Here is a 25,563-nt window from a genome sequence, read left to right on the forward strand (position 1 = left end):
ACGGGAACAGCCCCATGCAGGACAGATGAGCCCTTAAGATAGTTAGAAGATCAGTTGAACGTGCTGACATGCAGGATATGTACAATAAGCGGTGCTTGACCAGAGCAAGGAAGACCACGAAGGGCCTCAAACATCCCAAAAATTTATTCTTTTCTCTCTTACATTCAGGAAAACGCTTCTGTGCCATGAAGTAAATACGCTAAGAGAATTTGTAATACTATTTGAATGTTATTTATTTAATATTCAATTTTTTTATTATTAGCTTTTTTCATAAAGCTTGTTGGTCATTTTCATATTTTTATTATTCATCCAGTGTTCTTTTCTTCTTCAAATCTATCTAAAAATCCCAACCCCGCAAAATGTACATATTGGACATGGACAATAAAACAAACTAGTTACTGCATATGTCTATGCATGGGACTGATAAAACTGGATTTTTTATTACCAAAACATTTGTTCTTGTTCCAAAACAAAAGATGTGAATGCCAACTTAAAAAATGTGAATATTAAGTATGTGGAAATAAATATTTCTTACTGCAAGAGTTGTCTGACAGAAAGAATTTAAATAGCTTGAAAATGATTCACATCATTCAAGCCCAATTCTAGAACATGCCATTAGAGAACAAACAATGTTGATGGAAAAACCTGCTCTTTCAGCATACTAAAGGCCCGTACACACCGGGACGAATATTCGCCAGGCGTTGTTCGCCAGCGTTTTTCGCCACGTTTTTTGTGTTCACACCCAGGCGATTTTCGCTGACGATGAGCCGAGCGAACATGCAATTTCATTCCCTGACATTAGATGGCGCTTAATGTACAACAGAAATAGTCCTGTACACAAGGTGGCGCTGCGCAACTTTACGCTTCTTAAAGTCGCTTTTCACTCAGAAGAAGAGAGCAAGTATTTACACGCTTGTCAGAATCAAACAAAGAAAACATGAATATTTCAAGCACCAGTAGCTCCAACTGGTGCTTGGTTCGGGGATGTTTTAGAATGTCCGTCATTATTGCTTCGCGGCTGTGTAGACGCTACTTGGCGTCTATCTTCTTCGCTGGTATGTGTGCTCAGCAAGGCAGTTTTGTGTTTGAGCGCCCCCAAGTTGTGTTTTACTGTAACTTCAGAAGCTCCAGACACGTGAGCAAAAGCGCCGTTCTCATTGGTCGAGTAGATTTCGACGCGACGCGTCGAAAAAAAAAAACGAACCCGAGGCGTTTTTTTTTTTGACGCTTTAACGCCTGGCGTTTTTTCGCGTCGGTGTGCACACTCTCATTGGGGCCCTTTGTTTAGTCACGAGGCGTTAAACGTCGGCGAAAATCGCCGGCGAAATTCGTCCCGGTGTGAACAGGCCTTAAGGCTGTTGCCGTTTACCAAGGTAAATCTGGACTAATTTAACCTTTTTCCAACCCTTCAGAGCACAGCCAACCTGCCCTGCTGATTCACCCACAATGAGCCCTGGATTTTGTCCGCTTAAAGCCGTGGAGGCTCCTGTCTCGATGGAGTAGGTATTAAAATGGACTGATGAATACTGTATTCTCCACAGCTGCAATGTCATAATTGTGTAACATTTATGGCTAGCTGTAAATGTGATCAGCTGAGAAGGTGTAGCAGAGCAGCATGTGCATCTTAGTTGTGCTTAGTTAAAAAGTTGATCAGTTTGGTATAATTACAGATAGAACTTTGCTACGGTAACCAAGATCTGCATTTACAGCATCTGATAGAGTATGCTTTAATTTACCGACAAAAAAGAAAAAAGAAAACAAGAAGCGACTATTGCTAGTCAGCACCCATTCAGGTCAATGGGGGTTGACCTGAATAGGTGCTGCAGGGGTTGCCAGGGCCCATGGAAGGTTGTAAAGAGGTTGAGTCGCATCTTAAGGGGAGTGTAGGAACGTCTTGCAGTTCCCTTATGGCTCATGCAGCCACCTTAAGGGACGTGAACGATTGCTGTGCGTGGTAAGTGCATTGTAAAGTATTTGTAAGGAAAATGTAAGTTACACGTTGTTCGTAAGGTGGGTTCAGTGGCTCCCTACTGACTGTACCCAAATGCTGCATGTACGAGGACAGTGAAAAAGAGGACCAGGCTATCGTTGTGTTGTTGTAAGCAACGATGGAAAACTGGGGTGCCCTGGTGTGCCCAGAAAAGGGGACTCCCTCACAGCGTGGAGAGCTGCAAGGTCAGGGGTGCAGGAACTCTCTGGGACGCCACCAACAGCCTTGCAACAGCTGCCGGCCCACCCCAACGGGAACAACGTCACCATGCCCCTCTCACCGTGTGTATGTGTGTACTTAAGTGCAATTAACAATTGGTAAACCGGGCGATACAAATTCCTCCATTTTTCAACGGCGAGGTCAGATCCCCAAACGTGTCCACCACGGGGGGGCTGTCTATTTACCATTAATGTATTTATTTCCTCAATTGATAATCGTGTTGTGACAGTTTGTGGATGACTTTTCTCTGAGGTGCCAGTCAGGTCTCTCTCCTGACATATAAGATGCAAAAAAAATCCACTGTCACAAAGGATGCTATCCACACCCTCTGCCCTTTACACACACAGAAGTCCAAAGTTCGTTTAAATCCTTTTATTGTCTCTGTTACTTTAGGAGGGTATGGCTGAAATGAAAAGAGAAAGCAGGCCACACAGTCTAGGTCTTCTGAGTACCTTTAGTTTTCTGGTTCAGTCCAGTCCTCCTTAGATCTCCGTTCCGGGTTCCTGGGACGTTGTTTCTTGTATCCAGTCCTTTGTGGAGGGGATCCGATCCAGGTTTTCCAACCCTCTTTATTTTACAGGAGCCGTTCCGTGTTTTCTTTGAAGCGTTAGCGCTTCTTGGTACGGTTTGTTGTGTTGCAGCTTTATTCCAGGTTTTACACAGATGTCTTGTGGATAATGGTGCAAGATGAGGCCTTGTGCAGTAAACTGTCGGGAGAAAGTTCTGCTTCATTGGATCAGGGTTCATCTGAGAAAAAGATGTCAGTCTTCCGGTTGTGGAAGCACGCAGGGTTGGCGTTAGAACCTCTTCCAGCTTCCTCCTCTCTCTCTGGCTTCTCCTCCTCACAGATCCTCTGCGTCTGTCTTTTTATGTCCCCTTTTTCCACAGCTGATGGCACTCTGATTAGAGGGCACGCCTCTCCTCTCTGACCTGCACCGGTGATTTTTATCAGGGCGATATGCAAACTGTCAGATCGCCACACCCCCTTCCCCCTGTTTTTTTTTTTTTTTTTTTTTTTTTTTTTTCTTGCAGTAAATCAATCACACAAAGCCAACAAAGTCCTCGTCATCACTCTCTTCTTGGAAAATTGTGAGTATTCTCTGGTGTTGTTCCCTGTCCAGTTCGGCTGCTGTGGGATAACATGGTTTAATTTGGGCCACATGGACAATGCGCAGGTCCTCACCAGTATCCTCAAGAACCACCTCAAAATTCAGAGGTCCAACTCGTCTTGTTATTCTATACGGTCCCTTCCATCGTGGCGCCAACTTTGCAGAAAAGGACTTATCCAGTCTGCTGTATGGATGTGCACGCAGCCACACTCTGTCTTTTTCCTGGAACTCCCCATCTCTTCGTCCACGGTCATAGTTGCTCTTTTGTTTGAATTTTGCTTTGTGAACATTGGCTTTGACAAACTTTTGCAGTTCAGCAATCTGATTTGCTGTTGTATATGCAGGTATATCTGGTGTACACAGTTGAGGACTAAGTGCAGAATCAAAAGGTCTTTTAAGTGGTCGTTGCAAGTTCAACTCAGCAGGGGTGACACCAGTAGACTCGTGCACTGCTGTGTTTAATGCAAAACGGAATTCGGGCAGATATTTATCCCAGCTTTTGTGGTTGTTGTCCACATAAGAAGCAATCATCGCCTTTAGATTGCGGTTGATTCTTTCCGTTAAGTTGGTTTGGGGATGATATGGGGAAGTTCGTTTTTGTTGGATATTCCATCGTTTGCAGATTCCCTCAAACACAGATGATATAAATTGAGGGCCTTGGTCAGACAAAATGTACGTTGGCACCCCCCAACGAGTCAATATCTCTTTACTTAGGACTTGAGAGATGGTCTCAGCAGTGGCCTGGCGAAGAGGGAAAAACTCTACCCATCTGGTATAATAGTCCACAAAAACCAGAAGATACTGGTTGTTGGTTGAACTGCGGGGTAAAGGACCCATAATGTCAACTCCAAGCATCTCCCAGGGAGCATGTACTGTGACCTGTTGGAGCTTACCCGGGGGTTTCCGGTTTTCAGGTTTGTGGATCTGACAAACATGGCAGCGTTGAACATAAGAGCTTACATCCAAACTCATCTTAGGCCAGTATACCAGTGCTTGCAATCTTTTATATGTTTTGTATCTTCCCAGATGGCCAGATAATGGATTGTCATGATAATGATGAATGACTTGTTGTCGCAGAGAAACAGGTAGGTAAATCTGGTAGAGGGTTTTATGTGGTAGATGAACCACTCGATAAACCTTGTCCTCCAATATTGTGAATTTTACTTTTTCATTCTCAATTATCTCTCCATCATCCATAATTCTTTTGTACAGGTTCTGTATTTCCAAGTCCTCCCGTTGTGCTTTCCAAATGTCTGCATCTGTAATTTGAAAATCTTTGCAGGTGTCCCTTTTTGAACGAAGCACAGCTGCACAAGTGGCGGTTGAGTACAGGAAGTCATCCACTGGAGCTCTTGACAGAGCATCCGGCACAGTGTTATATTTTCCTTTACGGTATTCCACTGTGAATGTGAATTCTTGTAGGCGGAGGGCCCAACGGACAAGTCTGGTGCTGGGTTTTTGTGTTTTGAAAACCCAGATAAGAGATGAGTGATCAGTGATCACTGTAAAAGGCCTTCCTTCAAGGTAGTATCTCCACTTTTCCAGAGCCCAAACTACAGCGAGGCATTCTTGTTCCGTTGTAGAATAGTTTCTTTCAGCCTGGTTCAAAGTGCGGCTAGCAAAGGCAAGGACTCGTTCGGAACCCAGTCCTGTTTGCTGAGTCAAAACAGCACCCAATCCAACATCACTGGCATCAGTGTAGACAAAAAATGGAAGACTGAAGTTTGGATGGCCTAATATAGGAGGAGAAATCAAATGTTTTTTTAGTGTTTGAAAAGCATTGTGGCATGAAGGTGTCCAAACGAATTTGGTTCCTTTACGTTTGAGGGCATTTAGTGGTTCCGTAAGTTCAGAGAAGTGTGGCACGAAGCGATGGTACCATCCAGCCATTCCCAAGAACCTCTGGAGATCCTTTAGGTTTTGAGGAACTGGGAAATCCTGGATCGCTTTGGTCTTTTCTGTGTCCACTTCAACTCCAGCAGCAGTAACAACATGACCTAAAAATCGTAGAGAGGTTCTGAAGAATTGACATTTCTTCATGTTGATGGTTAGATTGGCTTCTTTCAGCTTGTCCAGGACAGCTTGGATGTCGAGGTGATGTTGCTCATATGTGGGTGAGTAAATGATTATGTCATCTAAATATACAAAACAACATCTTCCTCTTACGTCAGCCAGAACCATTTCCATCAGGCGCTGGAAAGTAGCTGGTGCATTTTTCAAACCAAATGGCATGACTGTAAATTGGTAAAGACCCATTGGACAGATGAAAGCTGTCTTTTCCCTGCTGTCTTCATCCATCTTTACCTGCCAGTAACCGCAGTTGAGATCCAAGGTGGTGAAAACTGAAGCTCCTGCCAAAGATTCCAATATCTCCTGGATATTCGGAATGGGATATGCATCAGTATGTGTGATGGCATTCAGTTTTCTATAGTCCACACAGAACCGAGGTTTGGGATTATTTTTCTTGGGCACCAGAACAACAGGAGCAGCATATGCAGACTTCGAAGGTTCAATTATATTTTTCTCTAACATCTCCTCTATATGTTCTTTAATGACTTGTTGCTTAGCAAGGGAAATCCGGTATGGTTTCTGTTTGAGCGGAACATCATCACTTAGCCATATTTTATGGGTGAGTATGTCAGTACGACCCAATTTCTCAGTGCAGACGGTTTCATTTTCCTTAAGCTGGCACAAAAGTTGGTGTTTGCCGAATTCATCCAAATGAGCATCTTTTATTGCCTCCTGGAATGGATTAACCTCAAAATACTCATGAGTTGATGGTCTTGGAGGAAGAGCCGAATACTACGCCAGAGCAGTATTGGTACAAACAGCTGAGGTTTCAGCAGGCTCAGGCAAAAACTGATACTTCTGCTTTTTGTTATGTTTGAACCAGTAGCAGTTCTCTGAAACATCAAACTGTAAACCAGACAACCAGAGGAAATCCAATCCAATGACAGCAGGGAAGGTAAGATGGCTGGCGGGCATGACGACACAAGGCAACACCACACATTGGTTCTGTAAAGTGAGAGTCATCTGACTCCAACCTAATGGCTCTCTGCTTTCTCCATCTGCCAGGAATAAAGGTCCACGAATCCAGGCCTTTAACTGGTCATGTGGCTGCTTAACCTTTGTCCATACATTTTCATTTACTAATGTGTAGGAAGATCCTGTATCTAATATGGCAACCCCTTTCCATGCCCCAGTATGAAGTGGCAGGAATAACTGACTGGGGGATGGATTATTTTCAGTTAGAGAGGGATAGCCACAGGAAAGAGAATTCAGTATAGGAGGCCTACCTTGACCACTGGCAGAAGGCTGAGAGGGTGGAGGGCGTTGTGGAGGAACAGGATTTTTGTTATTCCTGGTAGCATCCATCTGGGGGCAAGAGGATGGAGGATGGTTCCCCTTACAGCGCCAACAAAAAGCTGGAGATTGCCTATAGGTTTGTTGCAATTGGGCTGGAATCTCTCTGTTAGGAGATAATTTTGGAGGTTCAACGGTCATAATTTTGGTTGGTTTCTTTGTTAAGCTTTTTCTTTGCTCATATTGTTGTTGGTTTTCTTTATCTTTCTCTAGTTGCTGTCCAAGCCTAACGAGTGCGTCCACAGATGTTACTTGGCTACTTCTCAGCTGGCTGGCCAGTTGTGGGTTAATGTTCTTCAAAATTAGTTTTATAATTTCCTGTTCCTGAATCGTTGGTTTCCATCGTTTACACAGAGATTGATACATGTAAACAAAATCCCGAATGCTTTCCTCTTCACCCTGTACTCTATTCCTGATCCTTTCTGCTAGTTCATCTTCATAATCTTCCGAGAGGAATGCTGTACGAAACTGATTACTGAAGTCTCTCCATGTATGGACCTTGTGACGAGCCACATCCCACCAGTCTCTGGCTGTCCCATGCAGCACATTCCGAAGGGTAGCAACCAGTTCCTCATCTGATAGTGGGTTTAGAGCCAGAAAATCCTCACATTTTTCCAGATACTGCAGTGGATCTGAAACATCATCAATCTTTCCAAAAGTTGGAAATTGTAATTTAACAGGACTTTTTCCAATGAATCTGGATCTTGTTTCTCCATGGATTAGAGAACCTCCAGGAGTTTCAATATGGTCATCAGGGAATACATGTTGCACAGTAGACTGCAACCTAGGTGCGCGGGCTACACCAACAGGGCTTTGATCCGGCTGTGCTCCCAGGAGAGTTTGAACACCAGCATCACCAAAAGTAATTGTGGCTCTGTTCTGTCTTTCATCCATTAATGTTTGCATTCTGGTTTTGCAGAAATTAATGTCATCTTGTAGGATTGATATTTTTTCAACCACAGGGGTTAGAACAGAGCGAAAGTCTCTTAAAAGATCAGCATGATGACTCTTCAACCTCCAACCCACAGCTGAGTTAACTTGAGTTCGTGTATATTCCAGCTGCGCATTCACATGGTTTCTGAATTGAGCTTGATGATCATGTAGAATGGCAGTTAAATTGGTTTTTATTAGTTCCATCATGACAGTTGTGATTTGATCCATTTGTGCATCCATTGGTGGTGCTTGGGAAGACAAAAAGGCAGATATTTCCTGGTTCTGCAGTATTAATTCAGGGTTATTGTTCTGGGGGTCTCCATTTTTCCCAGACTGTATATTTTGAAGAGTTAATGGATCAAACTCCTCAATTATATCCATATCCAATAATGACAAAGTTGTGGCTGAAGGTTCTGATGACTCCATTTTGCTTGTAAACTAAGGTTCTTTTCTTGTGTGTGTCAGAGCTTTGTGTCGTTCAGGTCCCCTCTGAGGTGCCACTTTTTTATGTGACAGTTTGTGGATGACTTTTCTCTGAGGTGCCAGTCAGGTCTCTCTCCTGACATATAAGATGCAAAAAAAATCCACTGTCACAAAGGATGCTATCCACACCCTCTGCCCTTTACACACACAGAAGTCCAAAGTTCGTTTAAATCCTTTTATTGTCTCTGTTACTTTAGGAGGGTATGGCTGAAATGAAAAGAGAAAGCAGGCCACACAGTCTAGGTCTTCTGAGTACCTTTAGTTTTCTGGTTCAGTCCAGTCCTCCTTAGATCTCCGTTCCGGGTTCCTGGGACGTTGTTTCTTGTATCCAGTCCTTTGTGGAGGGGATCCGATCCAGGTTTTCCAACCCTCTTTATTTTACAGGAGCCGTTCCGTGTTTTCTTTGAAGCGTTAGCGCTTCTTGGTACGGTTTGTTGTGTTGCAGCTTTATTCCAGGTTTTACACAGATGTCTTGTGGATAATGGTGCAAGATGAGGCCTTGTGCAGTAAACTGTCGGGAGAAAGTTCTGCTTCATTGGATCAGGGTTCATCTGAGAAAAAGATGTCAGTCTTCCGGTTGTGGAAGCACGCAGGGTTGGCGTTAGAACCTCTTCCAGCTTCCTCCTCTCTCTCTGGCTTCTCCTCCTCACAGATCCTCTGCGTCTGTCTTTTTATGTCCCCTTTTTCCACAGCTGATGGCACTCTGATTAGAGGGCACGCCTCTCCTCTCTGACCTGCACCGGTGATTTTTATCAGGGCGATATGCAAACTGTCAGATCGCCACACCGTGACTCTTTTCTCTCCGATTGATATGTGTATTGATATATGTAAGATGTGTCTTTACATTGAATTTATTTATTTGTTTATATATACATAATTGTATTTATTCATTTATTTATTTTGGGCCAATTCTCTTAAATCTAACAGTCAGGCCGGGGTGTTCACTAACAAAGTGAACAGCAATAATGGCTTCCTCTCACAGTGAGCAGCTTTCACGAGATGCAGGTGAAAACACCTGCATCTTTCTTATCCTTCCATGTTGTTTGCCCATCCATTAGAGCATTTGTAAGCGAGGCATTATTTAAGCTAAAAAAGAAGCATATTCACAATCAAGATTCCAGATTGTTTCATCTGATGAAGGGTTTTGGGTTACTTGCTTTTGAGGTGGATTTTCCCCTAAAACAACTCCTATATTAAAAAAAAAAAATCGCTCAGCAGGAAGCAGCAGAAATACAAAACAATTGGGCAACAAGCTGGGTTTGAACAGCTTTTTAAGAGGAAAATGGAAATAAAACAACACATTTGACCTTTTTTGTATCTTTACTGTACCCACGGTGCACACTGCTTTCAAGGTTGGTTTAGCTTTTTCTGGAATTTTCTGAGGATTTACGAACATCACATGTTTAAATTGAGGCTCCTGTTTGAAAGAAATGTATTAAGCTGGGTATTGATAAGCAGGCAGGATACAGTATCCACACGCACACATTGATGGGAGAATGCAAATCCTGCTGAACTGTGTGTGTTTGTAAAGCAAAGAGGAAGGAATGACGTAAAACGAGCTAGAAGGGAAAAAGAAAAAAAGAAAAAATTTGACTGTGGAGCTAAAGTGAGTTGCTGACTCACATAGGTGCCAGTGGAGCTGCAGTGCGCACAAAAACACAGCGGCACGTGCACAGGAAGATGCACACACTAGTCTGCACACAGCGCACAGCTCTTTAGGGGATTTGGAGTTCAAAGAACGTTTTATTTTAGCAACAGCTTCGGGTTAGTCACCCAACATTGGTGACAGACGGAGGAACAGGTTGCAAATATCAAACACATTACAAGCAATACAAGACGCACAAACAGCACACGGACAAATACAAACACACTCACAGGCTCACATTTCTACTTTCTTGTTTCCTTGAATCAACACACCACAAGGATTATGTGATTTTTCTTTTTTTCTTTGCATCCTAGCAGAATTCTGCATTAAATTCCAGCAGTAAATGTTTGATCACAGCTCTTCTGGCAGCTGTCAGGAGCACTACTATGTTATTTTTTGTCTTAATTAACATGCAGTGCCACTGCAGCAGATGCTGAGATTGCTGAAGATAAAGCTTGACATTGTGAAGCTGTAATTTGTCCACTGCAAGTCAACAAGTGTTGGTGTGAATCCTTAAACGATAAAAAAAAAAAATAGTTTCCCTGTCCATTATTTTTTTTTCAAGCAACCAATTCTGCAAACCTCAATTTGGGGTCTACACTGTCTGCAGAGCTGGTTTGGAACAAAAGCCTTGAACAAAAAGCTACAAAGATTTTATGTGATTTTCAACAGTGATGCATTTTATTTTATGTGACACTCTTGAAGTCACTGGTGGATGTAGTTGCAGGCAAACAGTGGGGGGAAAAAAGCAAATGGAAAAACAGAGAAAGACACAACCGAGGCAGAAACAGAGATACATCCACACAGATGGGTTTAACAGGGGGAAGCAACCAGGACATCAAAAGGAACAAGAGCTAAAGAGGATCCGGCAGTGTTCGAACAGAACTGCTCACCATTTAAACACCAACATGATTTATAAAAACCATATGAAGAGCAATCAAGCTCATTAGACAGGTGTAAAAAAAAAAAGCTAACAGAAAACAAAGGAGATACATGTAGATGTGTGAAAAAAACTATGGCTTTCTATTTCAATTTTCAATTTTTTTTTATTTCAAACACAAATGATAGAAAACACAAGAGTTTCAAATAGACAAATAAAATAAGACAGTGTGCTTGAAAAGGAGTGGGTTGAAGAGAAATCTAGTATGATCCCACCCCGTTTTACAACACCTAATGATGTGCGTATTTCTATTTACAGTTTTGTTCAAAACATTCACTTTACATTCTGCATAGCACCTATGCAGAAGTGACATTTTTTATTGATCACTTCTTGCCTTGCACAGTTCCATCAGTGACATCTTGTAGTTTTTTTTTGAATAAACATTTGGTTTGTTTTAAACCTTCGTCCAATCCATTCCATAAATCCACATATAAATAAATAAGTAGTATGAATGCACTCTTTTTTTGAAGTTCAGCTAATTTCTTAAATTGTTACTCCCATCTCTGTCATTGAACATTTGCTGTATGTTTATTGGTAGCATGTTATTTCTGGCTTTGTACATGATGAGTGCTGTTTTAAGCTTCACTAGGTTCCCATCGTTTCAATAAACCTGACTTTAACAGTTGTGCGTTTGTAGGAGTTCCATAATCCACACCATGAACGATTCGAATAGCTTTTTTTTTAAAGATATACAAACAGTGTAGATTTGTTTTAAACGTACTTCCCAAAACGTCTACACTGTATTGTAAATGTGGTAGCATTAATCGATATTAGTAGACATACTTTGTGAGTGAGTGTACGATGCAAGTGTATGACGCGGTTATTCATCTAAAACCAAATAATTGCAAAATTCAATTCAATTAAATGGGTATATCTGTCACTTCTTAAAGCTTGTATAAAGCAAGTAATTGATTGATTTCGAGCATCAATTGTAGACAACACAACAAGAAGTCCCACAGATATATCAATCTCATTTCAGAAAGAAAGAATTACAGTGAAGAGTGAGCTGACATGCAAACATTCGTTTTGATGGCGGTGAACGGTGAGGTCTACTCAACGCCACTTGTGGCTTTAATTGGAGTTTTGCTTTTAACACACTCAGCAGTCTAACTACCTAAAATAAATCCCTACTGAACCACTAAACAGAACAGCTATTTGTTGACATTCTTTGAATCCTTTTAACTCCTAAACTCTTTCTTCTGTTTAAGCAATTAATGGGAGCCAACTGACTGTGACATAGAGAAAGGCAACTCTGGAATCCGTTGGATTAACTACAATCGCATGAGCAGTTGAAGAGTTACCGTAGTTCAAAGAGCGCGTGGTGTTTCCTGTATCTCCGGGATTCAAGACTTAAGCAACAAAAACAAAAAGCAACACATCTTATGCTTTGGTGTGTTGTTAGCTAACAATGCTAGAAAGAATAAAATAAGCCTCGTGCTACTGCCCAACTATGTAGCCAGAAGGGGGCCCAAGTCTGGGTCCCCCTGTACCGGTCCCCAGCCTGGATAAAATACAGGGCTGTGTCAGGAAGGGAATCTCTGCCAAACCACCTGTGCAAATCATGGCGGGATATGCCAAAAAGTTGAACAACTATAACTTGTTTTCTACTCACTTCTTGATGGTAAAGTAATTCTTTCTATGCATTAATCTGAACAATATAGCTTCAATGAGAAACCTGAGCTACACCCTTGACTTTTAAATATATTTCTACAAACAATGCTAACAGGTAGCTGTTAAAAAATGAGCCTCATGAACCAAAAAAACACAAACAAAAAAAGTACAAGGAACAAATCAGCACAGTATAGGTTCATTAGGTGCAGATGCAATAGTTATAGCATTAGTGGAATATCTGAATGCACGCGCAGGACTGAGCAGAAATTGAACAGGAGTTGGCACATTTGGCAGGGACACCTGTTTCACATTTATAATAGGCAGCCAAGGGAGCGGACCACACACACACACACACACACACACACACCCACACACACACACACACATGCAGTAACGGCAGACAGTTGCACAGTTGTCTGCTTCTTGGCTGAGATTCTCAGCGGTGTTGCAGGTCAGGGGAAAGCTAAGAATAAACGGAGCGAGAGTATCTGTCTGTCTCGTGCTCATTTTACATCACACACGCCTTCTGATGAGCACACAACAACCAAAACAAGACGGCAGATTTAGAGCTGCTCACAGAGCCGAGACACTTGTTGGCTCCACTGGCCAAGGAGAGAGAGGAAGATAAAAGAAGAGCTAATTAGCTGAACACAGAGAATTAATTAAATTCCTGCTGGATATAATGGGAGCGGATAATGAATGAATGCAGTTACGTGATACTTTATGCGGTTATTGTGTATTTTTTTCTTCCACACAAACTAGTCGGCACAGATGTATATTGGATAGAATATAGATTTCATCGAATTCCTAACATAATTAAAGCTACAATCGTAGGGTTATAGAGGTTAAAAGGTGATTCCATCATGAAAACCAAACAGTGATGACTTTGTTAGCACATCATTTGGCCAATAAAAGCACTGCGAGGTGTTGATGACATCACTTGATCTCTAACCGGTGATGAAAAGAAACAAGAGTTATTCTCTGCAATTAAGTTGGTATGGAGTAAAGGCTGTGAGGCCCCGTCACTTTCCTGCCCATCCTCGCCACTTGTCAGTTCAGCTCCAGCGCCTTTTAGATTTACCTCGAGAATTTTTAGCAGCCGCCGTGTCCCAGCCCCTCCTCTCCTTTCTCACAACCCATCCCCATCCTTTTGCCACCAGGCTTTTGTTTTCCTCTGCTTTTAAGAAAGCTAATTTGCCAGCATTGCCATGAAATGTTGACAGATTAACAACAGGCGGCTGGGGGTGGGAGAAAAAAAAATCATAAACTAGATAAAGAGGGCAAAGAAAGCTCTCTCACAGATTAAATGAAAGCAGACTTTAAAGAGAACAAAGGGAGTGGACCCTGAATAATGCCTGGGTTATGATCCAGTGAAAGCTTTGGAGGCAGGTGCCCTTTCTTTGAATAATGGCATACAGAGGTGGATGGAGAGGGGGAAAAAAATCAGGGTAAAAAGGTGAGACAAGGTGATTAAGTGAGAGTGGAGGCAGAAGAGGATGGGAGGAAACATTTGACAGGGTAAATAAGTAAAGGTAAAAGGTGGAGGGGAGCAATGTGGCGGTAAAGGTGCATGAGGGTGCTGCTTAGTGGGAAGAAGGTGAAATTGGAAAAGACAAAAACAACGTCTAATTTAGGAAGATAGAAAGCTGAAGGTTATTAAAGGACATAAGTGGACAGAGGCGAGGACAAAAAAAGTGTGGATGGCAGCTGAGAGTGCAGCTGATTAAAGCCATTCCAAGTGAATGCAAAAAGGGAAATTCTGACAAGAGGTTCAAATACTTCGTCATGAAACGAGAGGAAGAAACACTCTGAGGGGCGAAAAGAGATAAAAAATCTCAGTTCAGACTAAATAATATGAGTAAAAGATGTGGAGAAGGAGAGTGAGAAATCCAAAGATTAAAAACAAAACAAACGGAGACAGTGCTGGTGGGAAATGCTGATAATGAGGGGGACGCCGCAAACCTGGAAAAACAGATTGGAGCGAAGCGGCAGAGGATGAGCGGGGCGATGAAGAAGCAGCCGGGTAACGAAGGCGTGCAGCAAAAAATGAGTACTTGTGAAGCCGGTGTGAAAGGAGTCAGGAAGGAGTGATCCGCCTGCTGCCGGAGCTTTCACTCCATTTTACGCGGAAACAGCAGATTCTGGACCCCCTCCCTTCCTCCAAAGGACCGCCACTCTGTTCATCCAGCTTTTCCAGAGCCTGAAGGACGTTGTCAGTCTCAGGAAAGCTTTAAGCACAACATGCAGGTCTGACTAAAGTTACAGTAAAACACTTCAATATCAGAAAGGCAGTGGCTAAAATATCATTTATTTATCAAATTTGTACTAAAAAGGAAAATATTTGTTTCCTGAGAAACCCTAGATTCTCTGCCACATCGGTCATAGAAGCAGAATTATTTGTATTTTTGATCGCAATCAATCATATGATTTTCTGGATGAATCGCTTAACTTTCCTTAAATAATCATCTACATTTCTGTGATCAATTGCATGCTATTCTAAGATTGATAGCATGATAATCCTTAATGACGATTTATCGTATTTCGGGCAGATACTCGCTGCAGTGTTTTACAGGTAAATACCCTAGGGCGGTTCAGTCAATTAACTCACCTGCTCAGCGTCCTATTTAAGCCCAGGTGCGCAGTCGTTCATTCTCTTTCTTACCTTCAGCGCTCATTCTTCGCCCCACCCTCCTCCCTGGCTTCCACCTGTGGGCTCCGTAAAGGGGGGTTTTGTTACCCGAAAGTGTTATGGAAATTTCTCATGGAATTGAACGGAGTCTTATGCCAAACGAAAATATGTGAATGCCAACTTAAAGAATGTGGAAAATGTCAAATAAATATTTCTTACTGCAAGAGTTGTCTGACTGAAATTAATTTTATGATGATATTTTTCTTTATTTATTGAAATATTAATGGCTTACTGTAAATATGAGCTTTTAATCTGCTCCTGATCCAACATGATTTGAATAAAAAAAAACACTCTTTTGATCTTAAATTCTTTTAAATGTGTCCTCTAGCATAAGACAAATGCTACAGGAACATGTTAAAAACACCAAAAACACGGTCTTCTTTGGAAAGGGTTTAAATATTTGAAAATCACCTTATGAATATGTAAGTCACATTTCTGCACTGAAAATTGCATTATTGTCACAGATTAATTTCTACATTTGAATTACCCTGTTTTCACATTTATTTTGGACATTTAAACATAACGGTTCAAGTTCTCATTTTGTCCTCAGTTTTCCACAGATTCAGCTTCCCAATGCAGATCATCATCCAGCAGTGAAGGCTGCTAATGCTGTTTTGTTTTTGTTTGCACTTGACCCACATATTTGTTACCTCTTTGGGGACTGAAGATTCTAGGTCTATGCTAGTTTTTTTCATGCTGAAGCAAACGGATGAACTGCGTTTTTAGTCTGGGCTCTTTCATCAGCCATTCTTAGTCATTTCATATGCTAACACATGCATCTGCTCTTTTTAGCCTCTCCTGCCATCCTTGCATGCGGTCCCTGCTGTGTCACCAGCAGCAGGGACCGCATCACGTGACTGTGCTGCACACACACAAGAGTGCACGCACATGCACCGTGTCCTTGCAATGACACTTCAGTCCAAAACTTTTTGGAACACTAACATGAGCCGCCACCAGTGTGCGAATGTGTGTGTGACTGGGTGAATGGGTCTGTGACTGTAAAGCGCTTTGTCCTTGTAGGAGGAAAGGCGCTATATAAGTATACGCCATTTACCAAACATTTAGCAAAGCTCTTTTGAATTTTAAAATTAATCAAGATGCTGCAGAAGTGTTTTCTGCTGGAAAAGACACCAGAGGGGTTTTTAATTTCTAAATGATATTTAAATCAAGCAGAATCTAATGGTAAAATGTTTTAATTCCAAAGTAAAACTATTGTCTATTCTTTTAGGTTTCCTTATTCAAAGGAGCACAAAAACCACCAATGTGCTGCAAAGTTGCTTTTAAAATCAGGGTTTTAATTGTGCCAGGAGTCTGCTCTGCTGAAAAAACAGTAAGTCTGTAAGTGTCAGGTTTGTTAGGAACAAACAGTGTAAACATAGTTCTGTGTCTAATGAAAGTGTGGGAGATGTGTAGTCTTCTACTTTTACTTCAGGTTGAGGATCGATATGATCGTGTGATGGACTGGAGACGTGATCAGAGGGACGCCAACTTTACACTATGGTCCCTTGGATAGGCTTCAACTATCCTTGTAGCGCACAATCAATATGATGCAGATAAAAATGATGAAGGTAGCCCCTTTTGTATCATTAGCCATTGTATGTTACAGTGTTTTTAGCATTTATTTCCTCCTGTCTCATGCTTTTGCCGAGTTCTAACCTTCTCTTCCCACATTTGATGCAAACAAGGAAGCACTAAGGCGAACTCCCAATTCCTCCCCCTACCCCTATGGCTTCTCCCTACCCCTACATTTAGTCCTCCAAGTGGAGAGTTATGGATAAATAGTGTATTCTAATTCGAATGTTACTACCCCCTGATGAAGTCATGCATAGTCGCCGGTCATCTTCGTTAGCGCATAGCTGCCAGCGTTCGGAAAATTCATTACAACATCAATTTTAAAACTTTAAAAAGTCATGCAAAAACAAAAGGTCATTACTTGCATTACGTGCTTCACGTCCCAAGCATGACGCGGAGGGATACCCAGCCCTAAGTTGCTAAGGCTCCCCCTTAAAATTCCATCTAAAATGTTGTATTTCCTCCAAAAACCTCTGGAGGCAGGTTAAAAGAAAAGATTCTCCAAAATATTATGTTAGGAAGACAATCTTAATCCTTAAATGTAAATTCTGTTTTTTTTAAGTTGCTTTTATGCCTATAGCTTTGTAAATTATTCATGGAGGGTTCAGGTACCAGTGGCCAGACCCCAACAGAATTTCAACATTACTTTTTTGCTTTTCCTACATTTTCCATATTTCAGATCGTTGTTGAGTTGGATGGAGCAAACCCAGTTTAACCCAAAAGTAGCGGAAATGTCACTGGTTTCACGAAATAACACATTGTCTGCAAATTACTGTAGCTTTTCAAGCATTTTTGCAATTACCACAAACCAACTAATTCTGACTCAAAGCTGCTTTTCAGAATCAATTGCTTTACGTGAATTGCGCAAAAACGTCACTACGGTAAAGTGTTGCATATCAGCGCAAAGCTGCTTTTCTAGGCTTCAGAATCTGTTGGAATTACAGTAATTGCGTAAATGGTTATAGACTTGCAGTCATTTCAAAGAGCGTCAACTCTGGCGCTAAAGCTTTAAGCTTCATTTTCACTGAGCAGAGTCCAGTGAATAACATCAAGGATTACCTGTCATGTGTATTTATGCGTATGGTTTCTGCTCCCAATGCAACAGCCGCTCACAGCTTCAAATACAAAGCCAATCAAAAGATGAAGCTCTTATGGCGTCTGCAGAGCTTCATCAATCAGGAGTGAGATTTTGTCAACACAGAGAGAAGTGAGGGTCATTTTATACAGAGTAGAAACTAAGACAAAAAATATTTATAGAATAAAGCAATAAAAGAGAAGATGGCTTTAAAAAGGCATGTTCCTTTCAGACAAGTTTAATTTTACGGTTCAATGTCTGGAAAAAGAAAAAACAAAACGAGGAACCATAAAAGAAGAACGCTTCGAATTTCTTTTGTCTTTCTTGATTGGAAGCTTTAGTGTTGATTTGCCAGCAATCCGCTACCACATTGCACACTCATACACACAAGGACACACACACAAATGTATAACCCCCACACACACGCGCACACACAAAATCAGAACCTTTAGGAAGTAATTTTGCTTGCTCCTTCCCTCATGTAAAAGTCGACCTTAAATCTGCCACACACGCACCAACACACACACAATACACCACACCAACAAACACGAGCACAGACACACACACAACACGATGTACAAGCATCGACCCACACACACCGAGCGTTTGTTTTATGAGCCCCATGAGCCGCAGAGGAAACTGCATTCCCAACTGCTTTATATAGTGGTCAATTTAACACTGCTAACATCAGCATATTAAAAATGCATAGACCCAAGGATACTGAAGCGGTTTGCAAACGTGCACATGTGTGCGCATGTGTGCGCTAATGCAGACTAGGCTGCCTGGACACGAACTTTGTAATTTACCTTTTAGTGCAGCTGTACTGATGAACTCAGGATTTGTAAACGAACAGAAGTTGGTCGATTAAAAAAAAGGAAATCTGGAAAAATGTATCTGTCAGAAATGAAGCAGCTTTTAACAGTCATAAATAAGAATACTCACATGGTCTCATCATTTTGAAACTCCAGCTTGCCAGCAGCCAGTTCATAGTCCTCCCCTCCCTTGGCTGTGCCGTCCAGGGTTCGGTAGGGGACAGCTACGAGGCCCCGAGCCCCCGAAGTCCTTAGCACCTTCACCTCCATCACACCAACGCTCTCGCTCACCCTGTGACTCTCGCTCTCGAAGGTAAAGATTCCTGAAAGGAAAAGGAGATGAGAGGAGTTGATGACCACCACTTTGTCACGGGTTCTAGAGTGTAAAGAGAAAATTAATGGCCACCCACTCTCCCCAGACAGAAAACCACTAGCATAGGATGCACACCCCTACTCTGCTCTGCACCCTCCAGTGAGCATACCGTACAACTTTAAGGCAGGAGGTTGCACCAACACGCAATTCACTCCAATCTCAGTTTTAATGTGTTTGTCCATCAGTCAGATAGCTGGATCAGCAAATTTTTATATTATTGCAACTAAAACGGCCTTCTAAACTGTAAAATAATGGCTTTGCTATAGCTAACCAAGACACTGATCATGACAGAAAGACACAAGATCCAATCACCACAGCACAGGAAGACACATATGGTCGTTACCATAATAATTGGCCATTGACCCAATTAATTAAAGTCTTTACACTTTTTTTTTCTTCAGCGTAAAAGCTGATTTACATTAATTCCGTTACTATAAAGTGTTGCATACCAGTGCAGGCCTGCTTTTCTTAGCTTCAGAATTACTTTAATAGCAACAAAGGTTGAAGAGCTACGGTAATTCAAAAAACGTCAACACTGGAGCTAAAGCTAAAGGGGTAAATAAGAGTTAGAGTAAAAATCCTGATTACAAAGAGAATCCATCATGGGATACATTAATCCTTTAATACCACAGCTGTAAGTCCAGTTTTTGGATTCTTTTGACTACATAACTTCTTAACTGTTTTCACAATTAACTTGACTCTGAAGCTGAGAAAAGCGGCTTTGTACTGCTGTCTTACGTTCATCGCATAAAGGATCGAAGTGTTAGAGTAGGTCAAAGAGAGACTGTTATTTAGATGTCATTGCTGACATCCCTAATGTTAAAGGGTTAACTCTGGCAAAAGGACTTTCCAAACCTTTCATTTGGCAGAAAAGCAGTCTTTAAAAGACGTAAACACAGTCCTACAAATGTTCTTGAAAAGAAAAGAAAATCCATCCATCTTCCATCAAGATCCATCCGCTGGGCACCTGCCCATGACTGCTGCTTAAATCACAGGGCCCTCCCCCCCGGGGGTTCATGCTGGGGTTGTGTGGCTTTCGAAAAAAGGAAGAACTAATGTTTGTTCTTACCTGCATGATCGTCGTCATAGATGGTCACAGTGGCGGTGTGGTTGTCTCCCAGCACGGCTTTTGGAGTGGCGCTGGCATCGGTAGGGGCGGCGCCCACCTCAGGATGACCCACTACGCGAGGGTTGCTGAGGTGCACATAGAAGTACTCATCCTCCTCAAAGATGTCATCATCAATCACACCAACTGTGATCTCTGCCAAAGGAACAGTCAGTACTTCAGGATCCTGTGTTTCTCCTTCAGTCACTGAAAGCCTCTTTCGATTTACAGCAAATGCAATAAACTTTAAATGTGCTTTATTTGCGGTGCGGCAGATGCCCTTGCAGTAAAAGCTTTCGTCTTTGTGGCGTACTTTGTAAAAAAACATGTCATACATTTTTCCTGTTGCTGTAGTTTTTTTTAACCTTTTAGGGTCTCTCCTGGCTTGAACAGCAGCGTTCCTTCAGCAAACTCGTAATCGGAGCCTGCGTTAGCGGTACCGTCTTCAGTGCGGTAATCCACCTGAGGGAGATGGAGATGAAGAGTCAGGAGGAAATGAGGGAAAAAAAGCAGAAACAGAGGAAAGAAAAAAAGGAAGGTGGCAAAAACATTTGGGAAAATGGGGATGAAGAATGAGGGGGAACAAGAAGAACAGCTTCATTAAACTCGGCCTTCTGGTCAGACACACTTTGGTAATAAAGGCTTTGCTAGCACAGCGTTCTCTCTGTCCCCATATGAGCCTCTTGATTAAGCCTCTCCTGCTTGTGGAGAAGTAAAAAGAACAAAAAAGGAATTGACACTTTAATAATAAAGGCAACTTAAAATCCTTTGTTTAACTGAATCATAGCGTCTGTGCTAACGTTCCTTTTTGTCTTAGCACCGCATCTATTTTTACCCATTCCTGAAATGTGTTTGGTGCCTAATTTATTTTTGAGTGCATTCATTCATATGGCAGCTATTTCTGAATATGCCCGGAGCTAGATGGTGCCTCATATTCTCTAGAACCGTGAAAGATTGATTTCATACATTTTACATAGAAATGTGAGAAATTATTTGGCTTTAAATAGAAATTTAAAAAAAAACAATACAATAAAACATTTTATCTCCAACTGCAGTAAAAAGAGCCACAAAACAAAGCAAATGTTTCTTTAAGAGGCTTTGTCTGCAAATGTTTTATTATATAAAAATAATGCTATAATGCTAATAAGATCACTTGTCAATTCCGAATTACACCACACTTAAATACATATATCCTTTGAATATTTGCATACTGATATATATTTTTGTTACCCTTTAGAAACAAATTTGAGACATCCTTGAATTTCTTTAGAGACAAGTTTGTGACATCCATGAGACCCTTTATAGACAAGTTTGTGACATCCATGAGACCCTTTAGAAACAAATTTGAGACATCCTTGAGGCCATTTAGAGACTATTTTTAGAGATCCTTAAACCCTTTGAAGACAAGTTTGCGACATCCTTGAGGCTCGTATCCACAAATTTGAGAAAAATTTGAGACATCTTTTTTGATCATTCAAGACAGGACTTTATTGATCCCTGGAGGGAAATTCAGTTGTCACAGCAGCCAAAACAAGAAATATAGCAGTTAGAAAAAACAAAGTAACATTGAGTAAAAACAAAATTGTAATAATAGAAAGAGGAAGTGAAAGTAGATAGCGTTCATAAAAAATAAAAATAAAAGTGAGGTACTTCAGGAAAATGTGTAGACCTGCACTCTGCACGATCAATAAAACACAGATTTATACTATAGGAAATTAGATGTAAATGAAAGAGAGAATGGAAGACTTAAAACCTTTTTTCATTCTGTAATCTGTTGTTTTATTAAAAAATAATACTTTGAGCCATTTAGAGATAAATTTGAGACATCCTTGAGACCACTTAGTAAAAGGTTTAAGACATCCTTGAGGCCTTTTACAGACAGGTTTAAGACATCCTTGAGGCCCTTTAAAGGCAAGTTTCAGACATGCTTGAGACTCTTTAAAGTCTATTTGACCTGAACAACAGAAGACTGAGATGGCCATTGTGTGTGCAATCATTCTGCACAAGAGAAAGATCCTATGACTCAGGCAAAAAACTGACAACCTCACAAAAACCCAAGACTTCCCTTAAAATTACCCGAAGTTTATCAATTTTAGGAATTTTCCATTGGTCAGACATAAAAAAAAAGAGTTTTTATTGCGTTTAAAAAGTTGTAAAACTATCTTTAGCAGCAGCAACAAACTGAATGTGTCCATTTCTCTAAGAGATTATTTATTTTTCATGCCTTTGGCCTAGTCCAAATAGTGATACTTTGGTTTATTTATGCTAGGTTTTCCCCCACCACAGCATTTTTAATAAGACTGGGTTAAGGACTTGGACTGAGCCATCAAAACACTTTGTTAGCCTTTTGGGCCATTCTGCTATAGATCTGTGAGCTGTGTTTTGGGTCATTGTCCTGTTGCATGACCCCAATATAAGCCAGGCTTCAGCCAGCTGACAGATGGCCTCACATTTGACTCTGTTTTGGCACAGAAGAGGTGACAAGGCAGTTTCTAGGTCCAAATCTAAAAAAACAAGCTCCAATCGTGTTTGACAGCCTGTAGAAGCTCTTATTATTAGAAGGTCATACGATTTAAGCAAATGCTACCACTTTGGTTCATCAGTCAAAGCCATCACTGGTCTCAAAATGAAAAGTGTGGGTTGGGTGGGAGAGTTAGAGTGACATACTGATTTAATGCTCTGTCACTCCTACACACCCCAAACAGTGACATTAAAGTCATGAAGAAGGTTCGAGTCCATTCTGTCCTCTTTGGCAGCACTTTGCTGATCTGACAGCTCTGTTCCCCTCATTACCTCTATGTTCCTATGTTGTCAGAACAAGTCCTTTCCCAGTTTCCACGATACTGATCCCCTCATGAATTCCTTTGAGCCAATCAGCCCACAGTCCTCATTATTCAAATGTCACTGTAACCTCGGAATCAAGATGACTGCAGGACGAGAGCAGCCGGTCACAGCAGAAGTGAAGCAGAAGGGTTTCAATGCGACTCCTGTTGTGACATTCATTTTTTGCTAATGTGAAAGCTGTCCTTTCCATTGTCCTGTGTTCATTCATAACGTGGCTGACCATGTACAGACGCTGCTCAAAGGTTTGTACTTATACATTCACGTTTGTTACAGATCTACTCCGATCATCTTCTGATCTGTTGTGACAGTGTTCCCAGTGGTCTTTTAATTATTGATTAAAATAAAAAACCTGTGTCATTTTAAAGGACATAAGTTTCTTCAAAGAGGCACTAGTTCATTAGTAACTTGCCTCAGAGTTGTGGGCAAAACTGCCTGGAGCTACCCCACACCCCCTTCCCCTATTTTGGCTGTTCCTGATTCACAATGATTTGAATAAAGAAATACTTAGAAATGCAATTTTGAGCAACCCCGCTTCCCCTTCTATTGTTGACAGCTCTCTGTTTACACAATCTCCCGCTAGCCCCAACCTAACAATAGCGATGCAACAAAAATGATGAGCAATATTGGAGCTATCCAGCTGGACAGTTTTGAGCCACATTCCAGCTCAGACCAGAAAACAAAGACATCCATGAATCTAGTCATCTACTAGTGGATGCATCAGAATGGAGCAGAGCAGGGAGCTTGTGGTTCGCCTAGCGTATTTTCAACGTCAGAAATAAGATTGTTTTTTTTTATATATGATTTACTATTTAATTTTCTTTTTTGTCTGCTCCCAATTCACGATTTGAATAAAGTAAATACTCAAGAGATGCAATTTTCCGCCTAATTTTCTTTATAAATGTCCTCCATCATGAGAAAAATGCCAAAAGACAATGTTTAAATTGCCAAAAACACCATTTTCATCAGAACGGGTCTTTATTTAAATGTTGCTTTATGCCTCAAACTTTAATGAGCTTAATTAAAGTTCTCTGTTGATTTTCTGAGCAACTAAAACTGTATTATTTATTTTTAAAACTGCAGATTACAGAATGAGAAAAGATTTCAAGTCTTCTCTTCTCTCTTTCTTTTACATCTCATTTCCTATAGTGTTTCATTGATCGTGCAGATTGCAGATCTACACATTTTCCTGAAGTACCTCACTTTTTTTTTTTTATGAACGCTTCCGAGTTTATTTATCATTCTAGAATCTAAAGTGCACAGAAGGGGGCGGGCACAGTTTGACAAATTCTCTCTGAGATAACAGGGATGAGGTCTTAAATCAATGAGTCTTTTTTTCTGTTATGTTGTTTGAGCTGCACGTTGAGGAGAAATCTTATAAACTAGGCGAGGAGGCTCTTCCGGTCTGTCTCCTGGACCACCTCCTCGCTTCCTTCCCAGTTATCTTTTAGCTATGATTATGCCACTTTTAGCCAAAACAGAAAAAAAAGAAAACAACGGGACTGCATGAAGAAACCCCGCCCCCTTCCCTGTTGCCCTGAAGCGGTGAGCTTGTGGCCCGCCTTGTGTATAAAAAACATTCTTTTTTGGTCTGCTCCTGATTCATAAAAGCTTGAATAAAGAAAAACTCAGAAGTGCAATTTTGAGCTTCATTTTCTTTATATATGTCTCCCATCATCAGAAAAAATAACGTAAGAACACCTTAATTTACCATTTTCAGTGGAGTGTGTCTTAAAATCGGAGTTTAGATCAGGAGTCAGGTTTCCTGACCCAAAAGAACTTTCCGCTACACACCTTGACCGTGACTCCAGCGTCTCCTCCACGTCTGGCGACAGTCAGCTTCAAGGAGCCGCAGTTTTCAAAGCACTGGTACAAGGCGGGTTCGAACTCCATCCTGATGGTGTGGGGGTCGTCCTCCTGCGCCTGACCCTCGTTGCTGCTCACCACCTGAAGAGACACACTTCCACAGTCAGGGAGGCCACAGTCTCCCCCGCGGCATGGGGACGGGCTGCGGCAGAAGGACCGCGCTCCTCACTTTGCGAGCCTGGTCAGCGGCGTGCTTCTTCAGGATGTTGCCTGCCCCGATCATCATCCTTGTTGCCTGGATACGGTAGAATGCACGACTCTTCTGCTGCTGCATCAGGACCTAACGAGCAAATACAATCAATTAGATCAGTGGGCAATTGAATTTTCTCTGTGGTGGTATTAGACAGAGATGCATCTGTGAGTGGAATATTGGAGAATATCCCTGCAGAAACTTCATAATCTCTGCAGCTGTTTATCTAAAGGAATCCGTAATTAGATTTTTTTTTTCTTTTTTTGTGTGTGTTTACCCAGTCTGCCTAAAGCCCTTTTCCCATCACACTTTGCAGTTTTTAATTCCAGGATATGTCAGAACACAAGAGGGCAACTTCAAGCAGTTTAGTTTCATCTTTTGGGTTTGTTCTCATTTATTTTCCAGATCAGTAACTAATTTTTTTCTTACAAACTTTGTTCCCCTCCTCTTCCACATCGTTCAAATCTTAAGAAACTGGAAGACAAGGAGGAGGTGGAGGTATATGAAGGGACAGCAGCGAGCAGAGAAGGATCATTATGTCAACTTTTTAAGTTAGTTTTTCCATCTAAACATGCTTTTTAATGGAAAAGTATTCATCATGATGCCATTTAAATATTAAACACCCTCCGTCTATACTAGGACGTAATACATTACATATGTTTAATTAATTTAATGTATAGCTGGGGTTTTAGAATAGTTTTATTCAAAATATTGTTGTGAGACTAGCTTTCATTTCTGCATTTTTGC

At 41.3% G+C, this 25,563-nt stretch overlaps 1 protein-coding gene across 3 annotated transcripts in view; it reads right to left on the reverse strand.

The window, feature by feature from the left end:
* The window catches only part of LOC101171284 (sodium/calcium exchanger 1), a 137,843-nt gene that overhangs the window by 46,825 nt on the left and 65,455 nt on the right, over positions 1-25,563 (reverse strand). For all 3 annotated transcript variants that reach the window (XM_023965840.1, XM_023965839.1, XM_023965841.1), the window contains exons 7-11: positions 24,796-24,906; positions 24,555-24,707; positions 20,285-20,381; positions 19,884-20,075; positions 18,572-18,764 (exon numbers count right to left, since the gene is read on the reverse strand). In XM_023965840.1, coding sequence (XP_023821608.1) covers positions 18,572-18,764; positions 19,884-20,075; positions 20,285-20,381; positions 24,555-24,707; positions 24,796-24,906 — 746 coding nt within the window. The remainder of the gene's footprint in view (positions 1-18,571; positions 18,765-19,883; positions 20,076-20,284; positions 20,382-24,554; positions 24,708-24,795; positions 24,907-25,563) is intronic.

Source organism: Oryzias latipes, chromosome 18, assembly GCF_002234675.1.
Source record: "Oryzias latipes chromosome 18, ASM223467v1".
Taxonomy (NCBI): Eukaryota; Metazoa; Chordata; class Actinopteri; order Beloniformes; family Adrianichthyidae; genus Oryzias; species Oryzias latipes.